Source organism: Gallinula chloropus (assembly GCF_964237585.1).
Source record: "Gallinula chloropus genome assembly, chromosome: 1".
NCBI classification, from domain to species: domain Eukaryota; kingdom Metazoa; phylum Chordata; class Aves; order Gruiformes; family Rallidae; genus Gallinula; species Gallinula chloropus.
Window position 1 is genome coordinate 68,565,783 of NC_140085.1, and position 20,000 is coordinate 68,585,782.

The 20,000-nt window shown below is 46.5% G+C and overlaps 1 protein-coding gene across 1 annotated transcript; it reads right to left on the reverse strand.

Annotated features, from left to right (window-relative positions):
* Positions 1-918: 918 nt before the first annotated feature.
* On the reverse strand, positions 919-18,478 carry LOC311194266 (uncharacterized protein; the record flags this gene model as incomplete). The annotated part of the gene is given in 17 exon segments (XM_084267310.1): positions 919-1,073; positions 1,364-1,468; positions 1,804-1,874; positions 2,283-2,444; positions 3,102-3,247; positions 3,578-3,667; positions 5,424-5,498; positions 6,373-6,502; positions 7,871-8,023; positions 8,951-9,111; positions 10,005-10,267; positions 10,620-10,684; positions 11,053-11,134; positions 12,901-16,393; positions 16,397-16,450; positions 17,868-17,929; positions 18,463-18,478. Coding segments are annotated over 17 exon segments (5,283 nt in total).
* Between the last annotated feature and the right edge of the window lie 1,522 nt (positions 18,479-20,000).

A 20,000-nucleotide genomic window follows, 5' to 3' on the forward strand; every position in this document is an offset into this window, starting at 1 on the left:
AGTGCCACTTCGTTGCATATGCCCAGTCATTATTACTTTGTACAGAAGGGCATGTACCAACATGCAAAAAAATCTTTGTCCAAAGTCACTGTTCTGCTGTGAGCAGGAGGAAGAGTAAAAAAAGGGTCCTCTCAGATGGCTTACGGGGACAGTAGTTCATAATAATAGAGGTGACTTTTGTGAAGCAGGTTCTTCAGGTTGATACCTCTTAAGGTAGGGGAAATCATCGTAGTGGCTTATGACAGCCTCACTTAGATTAACTGGACTGAGTTCTATTTAGGAACAGTGAAGTATTTGCTCTCTAAAAAGCCGTAGACTCGGACGATCCAATAGGTAAATTGTTCTAAATGGAAATTACACTATGGAGATCAACACCACTAAGGTACCAAGAGGATGCTCAAATGGAAAACTGTCCACAACTGTATTGTGCTTTGCACTTAGCACCTTCCTTCTCAGGAACTCAAAACTCTTAGTATGTTAATACTAGTGAATTTAGCCTCACAACATCCAGTGAGGTAGGTATGTTTACCCCCATTTCACAGATGGGAAAACTGAGGCAGAATTCTGAAGTGACTTGCCCAAGGTCCTGCAACTCGTCAGTGGCAAAACCAGGAATATATTTTCAGAAGTCCAGATCCCAGGCATCTGTCTGATTAAAGTCTCTCTCCTACTACTGCAAAGCAAGCAATGCATGCAACGTTTTTTCCCCCTCCTGCTGTTGCCGTAGTGCTGGTGACACAGAGGAAGTGAACTGTTTTTCTTGACTGAATTCCTGCTTTCTTTGGCAAAAAAAGCACCTGGTTCTGTCAAAGTGCTGTATAATGCTCTTCACAGAGGTGTTTCTTCTGAGGCACAATAGGAAAAAAAGATGGTTTCCCCGTGGCAGGGAGACTGTACAGGTCCAAACCAAGCAGAGTCTTATTTCTTGCAGAAGACCTGCTGCTTGGCGTTCTCCACGCGCTGCTCTTCCTTCAGGTTCTTCTGCCGCGCGTGTTTGCTGGAGATGTGTTCCACGTATTCCATGGGGAACCAGCCTCTCTCCCGGTCCGAAAGTTTCACTCCTTCCATCCACCCTGCAGCGTGGGGAAAAGCACAAGGTGAGGCAAAATAGATAAAACACTTTTTTCATTCTTCCCAACCTCCCCCCCCCCACCCCGCCCCCCAACACGGCCCTAATATCAAAGGACTTGCTCTTCTGCTTCCAAAGAAAGTGTCTTGATGAAGAGTTTCTCCGTCATCTCAATCCAACAATCAGGAATGAGAGGTTCCTTCTGAAGCCTGATGATGCCATTAAAGGTTTATACTTTTAGAGTGAGTGACTTCCTACCCATAATTTAAGATAGTCATTGTTTGTCCTGCTCACCATCATTGCTGTTCTGCGTAACCATGACGATATCTGCTTTCTCCAAAGCCAGCTCATCATTTTCTCGAGCCTTGTAGGTCTTTATGCATTGAACCTGTGGAGCATCTAAAGGGGAGGGAAGATCTTAATGGTACACTAGGAAGCAACACTAAACCTGTATGCATCAGCTGCAAGGGAGAAAGGGGATAAGGGACTGCCCAGACACTAAAGAGCAGAAAACTGGAAGGGAGACTATAGCTCATTTAACTTAATATATGGAGTAAATATAGGTAAAATAGCTGGCAGAACCTGTCACTGAGGGAAAGCCCACAAATATCTTCTTTATTTACAAAAAAGCAAGTATTCCGCCTTGGAGTCTTTTTTTGGATCTTCTACCTCACAGAGCCTCCAGCTTCTCTGAGCCAGCCACCCTTACTGCTGCAGTAGCAGAGCAGTCTTACCAGGGAATTCCAGGAAGTCCACCTCTCCTTGCGGAGGAGCCAAAGCAGAGATCCACCTCAGCTTCTCACTGCTGAAAAACATCACCAGGTACGTGTCAGGATTCAACGTGAGGGACAGTCTGATGACAGCACAGTGTGTGTGTACAGGTTTGCTCGCATGAGGGGTCAGGGAGGGGATACTTAGGGAAAGCAGAGACAGTGGAAGTAGAGAAAGGGGATGGGAGAAAGTAAAACCTCCCAATTTTGGAGGCTGATGGTATGACACAACATGGCAGTATTGTATGAGGAGCTCTGATGAGAGAGGAGCAGGGTTGTTCATTAAGGGGCTTGTTATGGCAAGAGGATGTTTTTTAAGTCCTCTGTCTAGCAGCAGCATTTGACATTTCAGCATCTGGGTAGCTGAGGGACAAGCATCAGGCTCCTAAGGAGGTGCCTGGTTATGTTAACAGGACTTATGGAGGGTAACCTTGAGCTCTTACTGTGTGTCTGTGCGAAACAAAAACTCCACCCTCTTTCCCTGGTAATTCTGAAGCAGAAAGAGACGGAAAACATTCTTGTTTGTCCCATGGAGTTTCATCTCACACTTCTCCCCACGCACGTCTGAGAAAGCGGCATGATCAAACACCACAAAACGTCCACCCCTGCAGGTAAAGAGGAGGAACAAACCAAGCTGTGAGTTTTAAGGTGATGAAGATTATGAAGCAAGTACACATAGTTTGCTGATGTCAGGAAAGCAAAAAGCTTTTCATGAGTCTTTATCTGCTTCAGGCACCTTACGCTTTGTTCTTGGTAGCAGTCTCAGGTTAGAGAAGAGAGAGGGGACTTAATGCTAAGCTCTGTCCTGTCAGAATTCTATTTGATAGCTTACAGCTTAAGAACAAAACCACCACCCCAAAACACCAACAGAACCAAACAACAACTCTTTAGTTTCTTGACAAAACAGTGACTTGCATAGCCACTAGTCTTCATTCTGTCCTCCAGGAAGACATTATTTACCAACTAAAAGTAGAATAAATGGTTGTTATTAAAGTGTTTCACGTTATAGAGCTGGAGAAGCAGAACAGAAGCGTTCCACTAGGAACCAGAAGTTATCTTGTTATATTATCATGTGCTGTAACAATGAGTTGGCAATATCAGATTCCACATACTTGCATGGTACTTAATGCAGGGTTAGGAGAGTGACTTGACAAATGCTGCCACTTGCTGGCAGGCGGAGGGAAAGGGACTCTCACCAAAGCACAGACCCAGAGAGACGGGTATTTTAGAAGAGGCAGCAAGAATTGTGTTAAAGCACTCACTCCTTGGGCCGAGACAGGAGCAGACAGTCGTTGAAAAGATGTAGGTAGATGGGGCGGGTGGTGACTTTCCTCAGGGAGCTGAGGTCCAGTGCTGTCAACTCACCACACTTCACAAGTCGTCTGGACTGTGAGATGAGTGGGAATATCTGCAAGACACAAGTGAACATTTGTGTTGAACATGTAACAAGGAAATTGTGTCCATGAGTTTTGGATTTGCATTTTTGCCTTTACAGGAAGCGTGCTTCAATCTCTTCAACTGGACAGGAGTAAGTCATAATAGGCACCTTCAGCTGAAGGCTGGCGTGAACAGTTGGGCAGGGGAAGCACTGATGAAGAGCTGACCTGTGTATGATATTCTGGTTCAAATATTCTTTATATACTGGAGAGGAGAACAAAAACTAAGTGCAAGTGACTCTGTGAGGAAAGATAGAAAAGACATTATGCTAGAACAATGCCTAGGGAATGGATGAGCTCACCTTGCACTCAAATTCAATCTTTTGGCTGAGGTAGATCAGCTCTTCAGTGCTCTTCATGCGCTGGACATTTTCATTGCAATCCTTGATGAGCTGCAGAGGAAAACAGACCATCAGTGAGGTGGGAGCAGAACTGCCTGGCGGCATCAGTATTGATCCCACGAGCCCCTCAAGAGTCACTGTAAATGACAATCCCTTAGGTATCCTCCTGCAAAAAAAGGTATTTTTCCAGAAGAGCATACTGAACTTCTCCAGCCCTACGATGATCATCCTTTCTTAAAGAATGCATTATTTAAATTAAGTCTCTGCAATATATATATTTTTTTTTAATTTTATTTTGGGATCCTGGGGGGATATTAGAGACCTCTCTCTCAGGTGACAGGGATTGAATTGCTGACCATTTCGAAGCAGCTCTTCTTAGATGCTGCACTATAAACACAAGAGACTGATTAGATAAACATTGGCCCTGATTTTTCACAACCCAGAGCTTGTTGCCTGTTCCTGGGAGGACAGAACACGATGAAACAGGGGTACTTCAGCCTGTAAAAGCTGCCTACGCAGCCGCCTGAGGTGATACAGGGCAGCTGTATAAGTGTCACAGAGATAATGCTGGCTTGAACACAGCCAGCGTCTAAGGATTTCATCTTGCCCAACCACCTCAGACTGAGTGCTTTGGGAGCTGGGAGCAGGAACATGCAATCCTAAGAGTTTTAAGGAGGTATGTATCATGTTGAACTGGCCTTTAAGTTTGTGGTAGAGAATAGGGGAGAGATTGCAAGGAAGTGACACTCCAAGAAGGTCAGATCATCACAAGACAAAACAGGAGCTAGCTAGGAAGATGTCTATGTTACGCTGCTGTACAAATTTTAGGTAACAATTTTTCCCAGAAGACTAAATCCTGCCTTGGTAATGAACAGGATAGAGGAAGGGATGCCACAGAGTAATACCTTGCCATGCTTTTTTTTTTTTTTCAAAGCAAGATTTTCTGCTGGGAGCTAGGGCGGGAGTTGATCGCTAATTAGAAGCAAAAGTAAGGAACACAGAGGGGGAATGGTAGTTAGTAGACTGGAAAGAGAAGGTCCTGAAAAAAGTCATTTGGTATCATGGTTCAGTTGCAGGCCAGCTGTCTGCTGCTTTAGTGTTTTTAGCTCACAGCGACCTGCACTTACAAGAGAGTCACGTGAACACACTAATTTGTTACTGGTGAGGAACAACAGTAACAGCAAGTACCACTGAAAAGGACTTGCCCACTTAGGTACCCTGCAGCTGTGTGATGCAACATGGCTCTGGAGAGTCACAGAATATCCCTAAAATTTATCCAAGAGCGTTGCCCAAACATTTCTTGAACATGTCAGGCTTGAGGCCATGGTCACTTTCCTGGGGAGCTTAATACCCAACCCGAACTTCCCCTCACACAGCTCTAAACCACTCCCCCTCATCCTATCACCAGGCGCCAGAGAGAACAGCACCACCCTCTCCGCTCCCTGCCATAAGGAAGTTGTAGACAGCAATGAGGTCACCCCTGCATCTCTTCTCAAGATTAACAAGCCTAGTATCCTTGGTCACTCCTCATAAATCATGCCCTCTAGTCCTTGTTGCCCTCCTTTGGACACTAATACTTACATTGTGGAGCCCAAAACTACACTCAGTACTTGAGGTGAGGCCATACCAGTGCTGAGCAGAGTGGGACAATCACTTCTTTCAACCAGTTGGGTGTACTTAATGCACCCCAGGATACAGCTGTCCCTTTTGGTGGCCAGGGAATACTGCTGACTCATGTTGAGGGTACTATCAACCAAAACCCCTAGATCCCTTTCTGCGGGCCTGCAAGATGGGTTGACAGCCTTACCTTTTCAAGTGCATCATAGGCTTGTGTTGCTTGCACTTCCTCCTCAGACCCTGGCCGAGTTCTCTTCAGGATATTCTGCATAAGAGAAGATGGTTTTCATAATGCAAGGAGGAAAAGCTGGACATATGTATCGGAGAAGGGTTTTAGAAACAAGGAGACACCAAGATGCCAACCTCAAGGGAAAGTAAAGCAGTGGTAGGTGATGAGATGTGGAAATAGCAAGGTGGGAAATTTGAGATGCAGAATGTCATTGCTAAGGTGCATTGTACCGGGCATCCCTGAAAATTTAAATTGTATTAACTATCATGTACGAGTTACATGGCACAGGAAACAACCACCAATCCAAACACAAACAGCCTTACACACAGAATTGTTCTTTGTCTGATACTCCTTTTCTCCTGTTCCAAAAAGGCTCAAATAATAAAAAATACGAATTTCAGAGAAAGAGCTCAAAATTAGTTCCTTAGGGACTTGCTGGTTCCCCGCCTGGAAGTCTCCTGTTAGTCAACATTGGAGGCGAAGAGACAAAACAGGCTGCCTTCCAGAGGGCAGCCAAGGAACCCTCGCAGGAAGCAAAGTTCAATAAAGTGTAAGTCAACATGTTCTGAGGAGGCTCCATAAATTGTTTATTGGAGTACAACTGAAGTAGTGTTGCAACAAAGTCCTAACTGGTGTACCCATGTCACTACCTCACAGACCGTCATGCCCACCTCACGGCGCAGGTGCTTGCACGCTGACAGCCAGGCTTGTTCTCTCACCGGCACATTCACTATACGTGCAAGAGAACGGCTTTAGAGCCAGACTTAGCAGAGATGCAACACGAAGGGCTGCATGTAGTCCTTCCTTCCACCTAGTGCTGGCTGCTAGCTCACATATCTATGACTTTTCAGACCTGAAGAAGCATCAGCTTGAGAGAAACTGTAGGAAAGCAGAGGATCACCACAGTTACCTGTAGGAGGAGTTTGAGCCGCGTGATGCGCTGGAAAGGGAGGATGAGGAAGGATTTAAGTGAGAGGCGCTGGCATACTGGATCACTTTCCAGTCTCTCCAGGACTTGCTGGAACCCTGCATTTCCATTTCTGTGGGAGTGGTAAAGAAAGAAGACATCCAGGCATCAGAGCAGATAGTCTTCCTACTATGAGATTTCAGCGAGTGTTGGAGTTCTCCAGGTCCAACACTCAGGTTTGGTCCCTGGGGCAGGAAATGGCAAGAAACTCTGCTACTGCTGAGGAAAAGCAAGTAGGGGTTTCTAACAGCTATAAGATGGCAGTACAACTGTTATTATACCTTTCTTCTTCCTGTCACAGCCCTCTGGAATAAAAGCCAGAAGTTAACGACTACACTTCAGTTCCCCCTATCAGTAGGAGGGCATTCACTGAGATAGCGGTCATCCGTAGTCTTTCCTTGCACGGAATGTTCCAGCTCTAGGGACTGTGTTCAGGTTCTGGAAACAGCTGCCTCCCCTCTCTCTGCTTCTGGGCATAGCTGCTTTCTCCTCCAATCTCTCTCTTACCTTCTTAGACATAGCCACTGCCATCCAGTTTTCCACGCTGGGCAGCAGCAGATAAAAAGCTAATGATAAGAGTAGCACCAGCCACCAGAGCAGCCAATCTCATATCCTTGAAGAGATGGGGAAGACAGTTGTAGGCCCCATACACATTGCTCTAGACAATATTTGGGAGGTCCTTTCTGTGTGGAACTGAACTTTCCCTGAAGGGAATCAACGGTGAGACTAGATCTCTCCCAGTCAATAGCAGCCAGAGACAGTGCCTGAACAGCCTGTCGGGAACAGTGTCTTCTCCTGGAATCACTGTAGCTTCACTGGAATTGGCTGTTATGAAGGGTGACAGCACAGAAGTGGCAAGGACACTTTGCTCAGGACTGGGCCTGTGTCCAAGCAATGCTTGTTTGTGCCACCAGGTACAAAAGAGGGCAAGAGTTTTTCTGCTCCACTACCTACAGCAAGCGAGACTGATGTAGCCCTAGGATTTCTGATCCATTTTAAAGACTCCTGGATAGCTAGTTTAAGCTTGCTGACAGCACCCATATTTTTTCTTAATTACAGAATCACAGAATGGTTGAGGTTGAAAGTTTCACTTGAAAATACCATTTTATGGTTCTTAGTAGCCTGAAAACCGTTATCCATACAGTCATTTTTGCCCTCTTCTGTAGAGAGCAGACAGAAAGAAAAGCTTGCGATAGAATCAGATATTAATTATTCTTTCCCTTTCCACTGTTAGAGTAGAGGAGCCTGCAGCAGCTTTGTCCTGCTGCCCCACATGCCACTGAATTGAAGAAAGGTCCTGCCTGTTCTTCTGGGAATGTAGTGTGAGCACTGGCCAACAGCCTGTACCTGCTGCATTCCCTATCGCTGGGAAGAGTGAATATTCAAGGTGCAACAAGGAAGGAAGCAGGGGGAAGGAGTGCAATAAATGAAATAAACTTACAGTAACCGCTGGAATGTTTGCTCCTGGTATGTCTGGTTTGTTACGTATGGTAGGTACACCCTGCGGAACTCAGGGGCATGTTTCAGAGCCACATCACACACGTGGAAGGTGAATATATCCTCCTCAAATTTCTCCTCCAAGTCAAAGAGGAAACTGCAGCACATGGTTGCGGTGCCATAAAAAGGGGGGAAATATCAATGCCATTTAGTAAAGCAGGAACATCCTTAGGCTTCCAAAAATCCTGACTGCCAGTACGTAAGCACAAGACAGCTCTTTACTTCTAGAGAGACCATAATGCCTGTACAGTAACAATTCAGGAAGAAGAAGAGGCAAAAGACCTATGTTCTTGAGAGGACATACTTATAAAGGTATGGTCAGGAAATAACTGAAAATTAACACGTCACCAGTGTAATCCCACTAGTAGAAAGGTAGCAGGAAACCTCACTAGCTTAGCAATGTATGGGGCCAAGCCTTGCAGGAGAAAAGGAGACCAGAATCCTAGAGCATACAGGATTCCTTGCATGTGGGGTCATGTCTACTTTTTATGACTTATGCTCAATTGAGTCACATTAGGTTCCGTCAAGTGATGACTGTAACTGCGAGAGGGGAGAGGGGGGGAAGTCTCCCTTTTTTCTTCCCTTTTTTTTCCTCCCCCCTTTTTTTTTTTTAATTGGTCAGCGCTCAGACAGCAGCTGCTTCTTTTGTCTTGTATTTGACAAGAGCTGCGTTTGGTTTTGGGGTGAGGTCTGGTTAGTCAAGTTCAGTTGTCACTTAAGCCAATAGGGCACGGCTACAGTAGCATTTTGAACATTTTGATCTCCTGCAAGGAGCTCTGTGCACAACTGTGCTGTAGTCTCTGGAACTTAACACCAAGATTTCCATTGCCCTGTCACTTAAAAAGATGAATGTCCCTTTCCAGGGCAGCGTTGGTATGCAATCATAAAGTGCTACGTGCGTCTATCTGCCTTGCAGGTCAATGAACACGCAGAACTGGAGTGAGAGATGTTACTGATGGAAGTGATGGGCTGTGTCTGTGCCCCATGGCAGGTGTGACCCGGGAAGCAAAGGGCCGTGTCCCACCTGGCGCTGACATCCCGCACATCGTGAAGGCGGGAGAAAAGCCACTGACGCTCCTGATTGGTCAGCATTGCCTGGAGCTCCGATGATCGCTGGAAGTGATCCACCGCCACGTTTAAACTGCGCAGGTAGGAGGCCTCAGACATGATCAACTCAAACTTGGCCTTGGGAGATAAAAGAAGGGAACACAGCATCAGTAGACTAGGCAAGTCTGTGAGGAGCCTTACAGAGAAGAACCAGAAAACCTCCCAGTGTATGATGCAAGTAGCAGGTAACTGCAGAAGAGAGGCTTTAGGAATGAAGGGCAAGCATGCCATTATGTGTATTGTGGTATGACAGACAAGAAAATAGCTACCTGTTCTCATTTGACTTTTTGTACCCCCCTCAACTCCACTTTCACTGGGTTCCCAGGTTTACTGGAAAATTTATCGGAGCATGTATCTGCATCACCCCTGTTTTTCTCCTTCATCATGTTTCTCATGCTGCTGTTTTCACTTTTTTCTCTGGGTCCTCCCCATCACTTTTCAGTTCCTCTCATTTTCCTCACCCAGTTTCTCTATGGACCATTTTGCTGAACCCACACATCTTCCTGTTTCCTCTCATCCCTGCAGTTCACACAGGTCAATTTGGTAAACTCACAGTACCACAGAAACTGCAACTCACTGTGGTTTTATTAGCATCTCTCAAAAGCTTATGCGTGGGAGAATGCTGGGAGTCTTCTACTTAAATATTCACTTTTGAGTTGAATGTACTCAAAATTCATTGTTTTATCTTGTTCCAATTCCCCCATGTCTGTTTTCATGCAGCTACTGAAACGTTCCAGAGTCCATCCTTCAGCTCTCCTTATCTCTACAGTTCTGAACTTCAGCACTGTACTGCTTCCACAAGCACCGGTACCACATCCCCATACTGCTTACATGGGTAGAGCTGACATCATCTGCCTTCAACCACCTCCATTCCCACATGAGACATGTTTGCTCTCCACTTTAACCACCCTTCTGGAGACTCTTTTCTTGACCACAGAGCACCCATCTACCTTGTTTCATCTGTCCATTACCTCTTGCAGCTTCTGCTCATCACGGGACATATTGAGTAGTATCCGGCTGCCCCGTATCATGGGGATGTCCTGCCAGAGGGAGGCAGTGGACGAGATGGACAGACGTTGCAAGTAGGAGTCCTGGGGAGACAGCACTTTCCTCCGCAGCCTTGGGGAGCTTGGGAAACTTGACTCTATATCCTCTGCGAAAGAATCCACTCTCTTCTGGCTCTGAATGGCCTTGTTCAGAAGCACATCACTGTACTCCTGATACAGCAATCTTGCTGTGAAGAGAGGCATGGCATATACATTTATACTTGCTACAACAGCTACTTGTCCTCTGCTTCAATATAGAGAAAATTATCTTATTGTCTCAGTTTAGGATAACTGAATACATTAGAGCACAAGCATTAGACCACTGAATACCTCAGACCACCACACCACCATAAGCAAAGCTCTCCAGCTGCCTGAGTGTAGTGCAGGACTCTGGTTTCACTGCCTCCCCTTAACACCATTCCCTAACGCCCTCTCCTTGCTACCCTCTGGCAGGAGCTCTTCTCATTTGTGCTCTCTGCAGAGGTGGGAGATGACGGAGGAGCAGGGTCTGCCACAGCACTTCAGGCAGAGGGTACTTACAGGAGTTGATCAGTTTGGAATGTCGGCGTTTGAAGTTCTCCATTGTGTCCACAGGTTTCTTCTCTCTGTCAGGAAATAAGGGTTTGGAGACAAAGACCGAATGAAGAGCACGGTGCCAGAGGAGGCTCATCCAGATCTTAGTAACAGATCTGTTACAGCAAGGACCTCTCTACAACAGGCTCAAGTTCTATAGGCTTTACTTAGTGAAGAACAAAGTTTGGCTAGATGGAGACACTGTCCTAAAGGGATTGAAATACTTCTGTTGCAATGGGATCCTCTCCCAGAGAGCATGGACTGAAACACTGGACTAAGTAAATTTATTAGTTTTCTCCTCCATATCATCAGCTTTGGTCCCTCAGGAACAACAGAGAGCATCGGGTGTCCACACTATGCAGGGATGAAGGCAAATTCTAGGGGCCTTTTAGAGACTTACCGCAATACAACTGTTTCTGAACTGACTGGTGGTTCCCTGTGTGCCTTGTGAGCTTCTTCCTCTGAGGGAACAGAAGGGATTTCTGCACGAGAGACAAGTAGAATGTAAACACATTAAATCCATTTTGGAGTCAAGATACAGTCCAAATGATACACAGATACCACTTACCCATGCCCCACCCCCCTGGTGGTCTTGGGTTGGAGAACAAGTGCCCTCCTGACTTTTATTTCTGGGTCAGAAACATTCTGGTTTTAATAATCCTGGACATTACTTACACTTTACATCTGTTACTTAGGCACAGTTGCTTTTCATACAAAGAACATGTCTGACACTTTCAGCGATGGAGTAACTCAAAGAGCTTCCCTCTGCAGTTGTCCAAGCAAAGACACTGCCTGTAGGGCCCTACTTAGTGCTGTCTTTACCCTTTCAGCAACTTGGGCCAGGATCAATGGACCCAAAGACACTACTCATGTCTGAAAGTCTTAGACTTTCTTATGGATGCTGAGCCCCAAAATCTCTCAGTGACTTCTGGGACACAAGTGCTGGACATGGAATAAAATCAGTCCCGCAAAGAGTTTAGCAGGGATGCAGCCTGAGAACAAATGCTGTAATCCAATTCTGACATTTATGTACTACATGAGCATTCACAAACTGCTGCTTGAGTCATCTTCTGTTTATCTAAAAGGGGGAAAGTGTGACTTTTGTTTTGTGAGGGATTAATTAAATAGTGAAGGTGTGAAGAAATTCTATATAAAATTTATTGGGAGGAGGAGGAAGAGAGCCCAAAGACTGAGCTGTCAGGGGAAAGACAGTACAATTGCCTTGAATGTTTTAAAATTTGGAACCAAGAATTTACAGGTCAAACACACAAACAAATCTCGATTCAAGTGCTGCCAAACCTTTTACACCCCTCCATGCACCCCTCCTATTCCTGTGTGCCAAAAATCCACCGTGTTGTGGAGTTTGGAAAATAAACTAAGAGCTGAGAAGCAGCAAGTATGTCTAAAGATCATGTAAGATATAATAAAGACCAGACGTGCATCTTGATGATGAGTGCTGCCTGAGTGAGCTGCATGGCAGGCGATGCATGTTTTCCATTTGTGACATCAGTGATTTGGCCTCTGTGCAAGTTGGGACCTTGGATTTGACAAATTTGCATTCTTATCTGTAATCTCAAACCCGGCGTTCTCAGGAAGATCATCTCTTTCAGAAGGTCAAATTGGAACCTAAAGGCGTCAGTTGCAAAACAGGAGGGAGGTAGCGAGTAAACAAGGAACTAAAACATGCTGTGACAGATACGGGCTACCGAGGGCGTGGGCACGAGTTTTCCTTACTGCTTGGAAGGCACCGGCCATGCGATGGCGGCAGAGATGACGAGCAGCAGCTCTGAACTGAGCCCGGCCAAGAGACTCGTCCATGCAGGCAGGCCGACATAGCACCGGGTAAGGGCAAGAGCTCGTTAAAGGCAGAGAAAGGACAAGAGGAGAAACTGGATGCAAAGCCGAGGGGTGAGGCGTCCACGAAGTGAGATATGCTCTCTCTGTTGCAGGCATCACTGTGAACTGAATCCCAGAGCACAGCCCTGCTCAGAGGATGAGCAGGGGCTACAGGTGGCAGAGGGGAGCTAGGGGAGAGAACTGGGAAAAGTGAAGTTTGGGGCAGAGCAGCAGTGGGGCTACAGGGCTGATGTTAGGAGTAAAGGCACAAGAACAATGCTGAGCTCTCAGCAACCACCCCCTTTTGTCAGATTAACTAATCTAATTCTACACTTCTGGTACGTGCAGCATGGGTTTGTTTTGGGGTTTTTTTTTGGGGGGAGGGAGGGCAGTAATAGGGGAGAGGACTCACCCTGCACGTCTGGTGGTATTGACGTCCTCCTCAGGCCCTGACGGTGCCAGTCCTTGGTTTTTCCTTGGCGTTTAATGGGGTTTTCTCGACTGGCTGCTGGCTCCTGTACAACTACCCTGACTGATTTTCTGTCTGGCCAACTTATAGATTTTTCCAAGGGTAAATGCCTGGGCACTTCTGCCTTTGGCTGAGCTACCCAGCGGTGTCCTTCTCCTTCCACCCTTTGTTTGGCCCTCCTCTCATTTTGTGTTTTCTCTCTGATTGCCAGTGGAGCTTGGATGCTCTTTGTGTCCACACCAAAGATGCCTGCCTGTTGGTCCCGTCGTAGCTCCCCTGAGACCTCCTCTTCTTGGCAGGTTGTTCTGGTGGTTGGCAGTGATGGAGAGCTGAGCTGAAGGATATGGACTGGGTTGGTGAACGCTAGTCCTGGAGGCGGCTGTGCAGAGTCTCTGCTCTTGGAGCCGGCAGGTGTTATCAGGCCTGCCAGTGAGGGCCAGGAAGGGTGGTCAGGTGAGGATTTTCCACATGGTATATCCATGTGCTGGTCTGTTTCAGGGCTGGTGTCAGAGCAGCTAGCAAATGCCTCACCTCCAGCAGCAGAAAAGCTTTTGGCCAACAAACTGACCCCTGAGTCATCAGAAGTCTCTGTACCGCGGGCACCTGAGTCACCACGATCCCGCTCTCTAATTACTGGAACAAGGTCATCTTTCTCTGCTACATTTTCTCCATCAGTAGCAGAGGCCAGAGTGTTAGAATAAGACACAGAGGTGGCAGTTCGAGGAGGATGGCTTATAGTGGGGTGAATGGCTAGTAACTTATTACTGTCCATACTACAGTTGAGATGTGGCCTGGAGTGGGACCCAGGAGCCAGTGGCTGGTAACTGTCAGGGGCTGGAGGTTGGGCAAGGTGATTTGCATTAAGTGCAGGGGCCTGAGCTTGACTGGGGCTCTGGGCATGGGAAGGAGGATGAGGAATCTGTTTGGCATCAGGTTCAGATATCCGAGGTAGGCTTGAGTGGGACACAGGAGACAAAGATTGTTCTTGCTCATCCACGGCAAGGACCGTATCTTCTTTAGAAGGCCAAATTAGGGTCCTCAGGACACTGGAGATTCTGGATCCAGGCTCTCTTTGGTTTAAACTGCTGTCAGGCTGATCAAGTAAAGGCATTTGTTGTGCTTCATGATCCACATTTGCTCCAGTTTCTTCTCCTTGGATAATGGCACTTTTTTCTGGTGTTTTTTGCTGAACTGTCTCTCTGTGGTTCAGGGGAGTGGAAGTCCTGCCTGGTGTATGGGATGGTTCCAGAGGACTTGCAGTTACAGCCTCAGTCCTCCTATCCTCAGGAAGGCCACCCTCTAGAGGAAGACAGCTTGTATATGTTACAGAGAGAGAATGGCCACTAAAGTCTTCATGAAAGCCTTCCTCAGAAGCAAGGAGTTCATGGGAAGAGTTTGTCTCCCCTGGACCAGTACTTACAATAGCAGTTTCCCTTGATGTTGGGTCCTGCACATGTACAGAAGCAGCTTGGTTGGCTGGCTTCTCTACAGAGACTAGCAGCTTGTTCAGTTTGGCACCAGGACAGCACTCAGAGTTCACAGAGGCTGTTTCACTAGCATCCTCTTGGTGTGGGACAGATGATGAAGCCACAGAGGTGAGCTCTGAGGGTAAAGCTGGAATGAAGTCCTGAAGCTCAGCTTTTCCCAAATTTTCCGCAATGGGATGAGGATCTACTGCATCAAGTGGCTCCAAGTTCTTGGAACCAGAGGAAGGGTGTGCTGGAACAAAAGCCTCTGGGTTCTCTATGCTACAAGGTGCTGCCACTCCTCCCTGGAGTGGTACATCTCTTTCATCAAGCCTCTGGACAGTTCTTCTAGGCCCATCACTGTGCTTATCCTCCCTGCCCAGACTCGTCGTGTCATCCACGTCAGCCTCTCCGACACCCTGACCACTGATGGAAAAGCGGCCAGAGTCTTCTAGATCTTCTGCCTGGGCAGAGATACGGGGTGTGTGTGGAGGCACCACTGCAGCTTCACCCCCTGGGTTCCGGTTATTTGTGGACAGAGGGCTGACAGTGGGTGGCTCACATCCAGAACCTGCTTCTGTGACATGAGCTTTCAGCAGTATACCCTCACCAGGATGCTGACCCACAGAGACAGGCTCCCCAGCAGGAAATGCTGAACCTGTTTGATCAGCCAAAAACACATTCTCCAAATCACACAAGTCCACGTTACGCCTGGGAACAGAAGATATCTCTGCCCCAAGAGCTGATGACAGAGCCTCCAGTTTGAGCTCTTCCCTCTGCAGTTGTTTCTTCTCATTTCGTTTCTTGTTCTTCTGATCTTTGGGCCCTAATGATCTTCCTTCTTCCATCTGCTCTTTGCACTCTTTCCTCTCTTTCCTCTCCTCTTCCTGCTGAAGTTCAGACGCTGTCACCTTCTGTGCTGGTTCTGTATGCTGTGAAGTATTGGCTTTCTCATTTTTTTCAACAGTGTCTTTTCCCTGGAAGGCACTCTGGGCTGGAGAGGCAGGTCTGCTCCTGCGATCATCTTCAGGACAAAGGCGTTTAAAAGTGGATGAGGTTCTTTTAGGAACTGTTCCCTGGTCTTTGACCACGCTGCTGCTCCTCGATTCACCAGCTGAAGTGTTGGCTTCTGCTTGTAGTAAACTTATCTGACTGTCATCTGTTAAGGTGGAAGACAATTGATGAGAAGAGGAAGACTCTGAAACCTCTTCCAAACCCTGGGGTGCTCTTACGCTTTCCTTAGCATCTTCACAAGTGTAAGCCATGTCCTCTGCCGTTTTCTCTGTGGTAGGCTGCTCATCAGTTGCTGGTGCCACTTTTTTGCTGCCTTTCTTCTGCTCTGCACCAGCATCAAAATCCTGCAAAGAATCTGTGGAGATCTTATCCATAAATGGTTCAGCCTTATAATGTGCCTCTGAAACAGTTTTACACACCAAGAAGCACTTAGTTGTCTCTCTCTGAGAGGAAATGACATCAGCCAAAGGATATTTCGGATGCTGGACCTGAGGGTCTGAGCTGTAAAAAGCCAGTTCTGCCTGGCACTGGGGAAATTCAGTGCTGAGGTCCACAGCCTGCAGGATGGCATTGCCAGGGGATGGCCCATCCTGGACTGTGCTGAGAGAGGAAGACTCCTGGCTGCTTTCCAGGTCAACCTGCTCAAGTTTCAGAGAACTATCCAGTCCGCCCTCCTCTAAAAGCATTTCTCCTTCCAATTCGGAGAGTCCCTTTTGAGGCTCTGCATCACCTTGCTCTTGTTCCAGTCCTGCTGGCACTTTTTGCACAGGGTTAGAGGGTCTGCCCAGCATCTCTGCTGCATCCCCTGGAGCAGAAAGGCAGTCCTCCAGAGTGCTGAGCTCTGCTCCCTTTACAGAGTCAGAGGGGCTGGCGTTCATTTTGGCTGATGTGTGAGGGGCATGATGCTCTCTTTTGACTGCTGCAGAATCCCAGGTTTCTCCACTGTCGCTGCTGGATTATGGGGGAGTGGTCCCTCCCTCGCTCGTTTCTTCAGACTCCATCAGTGACACATCCTGATAAAGACAAAAAAATGTATTCTTCTGTTACTCTGCAGAATGACACAGTAAATCTAATTAGCTTAAAAGAACCATTCAGAGAACAATAAAATCATCATAACCTCCATTAATTTTCGCGAGGCATGGTGAAGGGATACTCATGACCTCTCTCCTAGTGGCTAGCTGAGGCTTGGAGATCTCTTTGATTTCAGCAGGGAAATGGCTGATGGCTCTCTTTACAGATCTCTGGGAACCTATGTGCACTGGGCCTTGTTGCAGCTGATCCCAGGAACTGATTAACAAGTCATCTATTAATCAAATTCTTGCATTCCTATAACTAGGACATGACACAAGACACAAGATATTTGAAGGCTGTAAACCACATGGGGTGAGGGGAGTACCTCTGGTGTGCGGTCATGTATCTGCAGGCTACAAAGAGAAACTGTATCTTCATTTTCTCTTTTAAGGGGAAAAAAAGAAGTCATCCCAGGATTGTTGGACAGTTTCCCAAAGGATATAGTGGAATTTCCCATCCATTATTGCATTTGAAGTTCAGACGTGACAAAGCACTAGGGAATGTACTTTTGGGAAATGTCTGTGAAAAGGATGGTAGAATCACCACTTTTATCTTTCTGGCTTCTACCTGTCCCATGACCCATAATTCCTACCTTAAAAGACACAAGACAAACCATAGTTGGTGTCCCCCTTGCCTTTTCTTCTGCCTTTAGGACACTTTCTATAGTGTTCCAGCCTGTCTTCTCTATTCCCTATCCCCTGCTTATCAGAAACAGCTCAAAAATTGCTGCTTTGGGCCACTTGACACACACAACAGGTAGCCTTGCAGTCATATCAGAGGTTCTAATTTAACCCTTGAAGGATCTGGTGCAACATGTAGCCACAGTCAGAAGTGCCCCTTGAATAAAGCTTCAGTGTTCTCCTCTTTCACCCTGTCCTACACATGTTGAAGTTACCAGATACAAGTGCACAGTCTTTTAGTCAGAGAAACAACATCAGATTTCTTCAGGTAAAAGTCTTCTAGCTGCTTAGTGCCAAAATAGCCCCAAGGCCTGGCTCTGGACTGTTTGCAAAGCTCATGAAAAAAACCCACCACCAAACCAACCATCAGAAAACACTATACACTTTTTCCTTCTCTGGAATTCCTAATTTCCCTACAATTTTAAGAATAGCATTTTTCCCCACATTTTCAACTGCTTTTGGGGGAATGTGTGTGATACTTTCAACTTGGGAGAGTCACAGAGAAAGGAAAGTCTCTGCATGGAAAGAGAAATCTTTGAGATTAGTAGTGATTTCCTTGGGCCAGAGTGGATCTATAGTCACAACTATATTTTTCTGATCCCACACAGAAAGTGAAAGCAACAAGGGTGTGATTACATCTGGCCTAATTGTCCCAGTTAACTCCATGGCCAGGGCATACCTTATCTGAAAGCTGGTTTAGCTTATATTTTCCATTACATAAAGTAAAGCAGAACACCTGCCCTAAAACCAGTAAGCCCATGCCCTGGAGTTATAACTAAAGTGTTATATACACCTTAATTATATTTTCATAATCTTAGAACTTTAAAAAAATGGAGGGAAAACTGAGTTAACTAAGTTAATTCAATGGCTAACTTCTTTCCCTGTTTTTTTTTTTTCTCATGGAATCTTGGAATCCTTAACATTTTTTTAGATTGAAAAGATAATATTTCTTACAAAACCAAGATTACTCAGCAATCTGGAATTTCCACCCCCCAAGTATCAAGTAGTTGTAAGTAGTTCTAATTTCAACAAAACAGTATGCTTCTAAGAGATGAGTCCCTTCAGAAAGTTCCCACAGGCCTTCTGCCACTTCTTACTGCTGTCAGTTAACTACCTTGGTGCTGCTAAACCATCTTTTGAAGCTTGCACATGGGAAGAAGGCACAGGACTGTCAGGAAGACGTTGCAGCACAGTAACAAAAGAGCAGAGCATAGAAAGCAGTAGGGTCAGAAACTTGTAAGCAGCCAGTTTGCCCAAGACAGGATCAACTTTACCTGCGTCGTCCCCCATAGGTATGTCTACACCTCCTTTAACAAAGGCCCCATGATCACATCAGATCACTCTCACACTGTTCTTAGCTCTTCCTGCTACCTGAGTCTTCCCTGCTACATGACTAGAAAAGTACTGCTTATCACACCTACTACAGACAGTTTTGAAAAGCAGGCTCTGCAGGAGCAGAGAGAGTGTTTATGGAGATGGGTGGTCTTGGACACAAGCTCTTGGATAAGGTAAGTTTACTACTAATAAAGACAGGGTGGGCATATAAAGGACCTTTAGTAAGGTTCTCAAACTCAAGCCCACAATCTGTGAGGGGAAGAATGCTTGCTCATTGTGCTGTTATAGATGTGCATAACACTGGATTTACTCTCATTAAGCTTAAAGACCCAATTTCCACTTCCCTGGCTCTGCTGCAAGGGATTTGGACACGTGAATGGATAAGTTTAAAACGGCATCTGGAGCAGTTCCATGATGATACCGGGTGACAGGGTAGAGGGAGGTGCGCAGCAGATCAACACTGGAAGCTGCCAAGTGAAATTTGTCTCATCACATTACTGCCAGGTGTTTTGAACACCTCAGGGAAAGAAAGAGAGCAGCTTTGAGAAATGATGCAGGAGAAGGGACAGGCAAACTTTCAGCAGAGAGATTGGGGGAGGGCTTAAATGTCTAGTCAGGGGAACAGTTAAGCATCTTCTTTAAGGCTGGTTCATTGTAGTGAAAGACAGATATCTCTGCAATAAGGATTTAATGGAGATGAGAAAGAAAATAACAAAACAAGACTGACTACACCTGTAGCCTTCACATACAGTGAACATACAAGAACCCAAGAATTACTGGAAGAGTTATGCTCCCACTGCAGGTCAGCTTGGTCCTTCACCACAGGAGAGCCCCAGGAGCTGGGCTACCTAAAGCAAACGTTCAACTACCATTTGCAGTAGGGTCAGTAACGTGACAGACAAGCGTACAGGAACTTATCTGGCAACTACCAGCCCCTAGCAGGCTACACAAACTCTCCCAGAAATCTCACAGTTACCCCTGATGGGGCTTACAAGCCTTTCACATCTCTCCGGACCGGATGTAGGGAGTGTCACCTCTCCCTCACAGACTGTGACAGTACTTTTCAAGCGAGGCAGTCTGACGACCCCTGTTGCCATAAAGCTAGCCACACTTCTCCCAGAAGCTCCCAAGTCCAGGACCTCAGCTCCTGGGCACACGGCAGCGAAGCAGCTGCTGCCCAACTCGTAGGAGACTGGGTGCGTAAACTGGCTGCAAGCTGGCACCGTGGGAGGGTGCAGCTGGCCACATGCCAGCATGAAGAGAAAAAGGGCAATGCTTGGTCACTGCTCCCTACTATGGTATGGAGCTCAAGGTTTGTGAGGGGAAGGGTGTGGACAGTTGCCAGCTAAGCAGAACAGGACAGTGGTGAAAACACTAGTGCACAAAGCAATTCCTGCAATGCTGCATGCATCCATCCACGGCTTTCCCACATTACAAAAGGCAAAGTGAATGTCATAATTCCTTCCTTCCAGTGTGG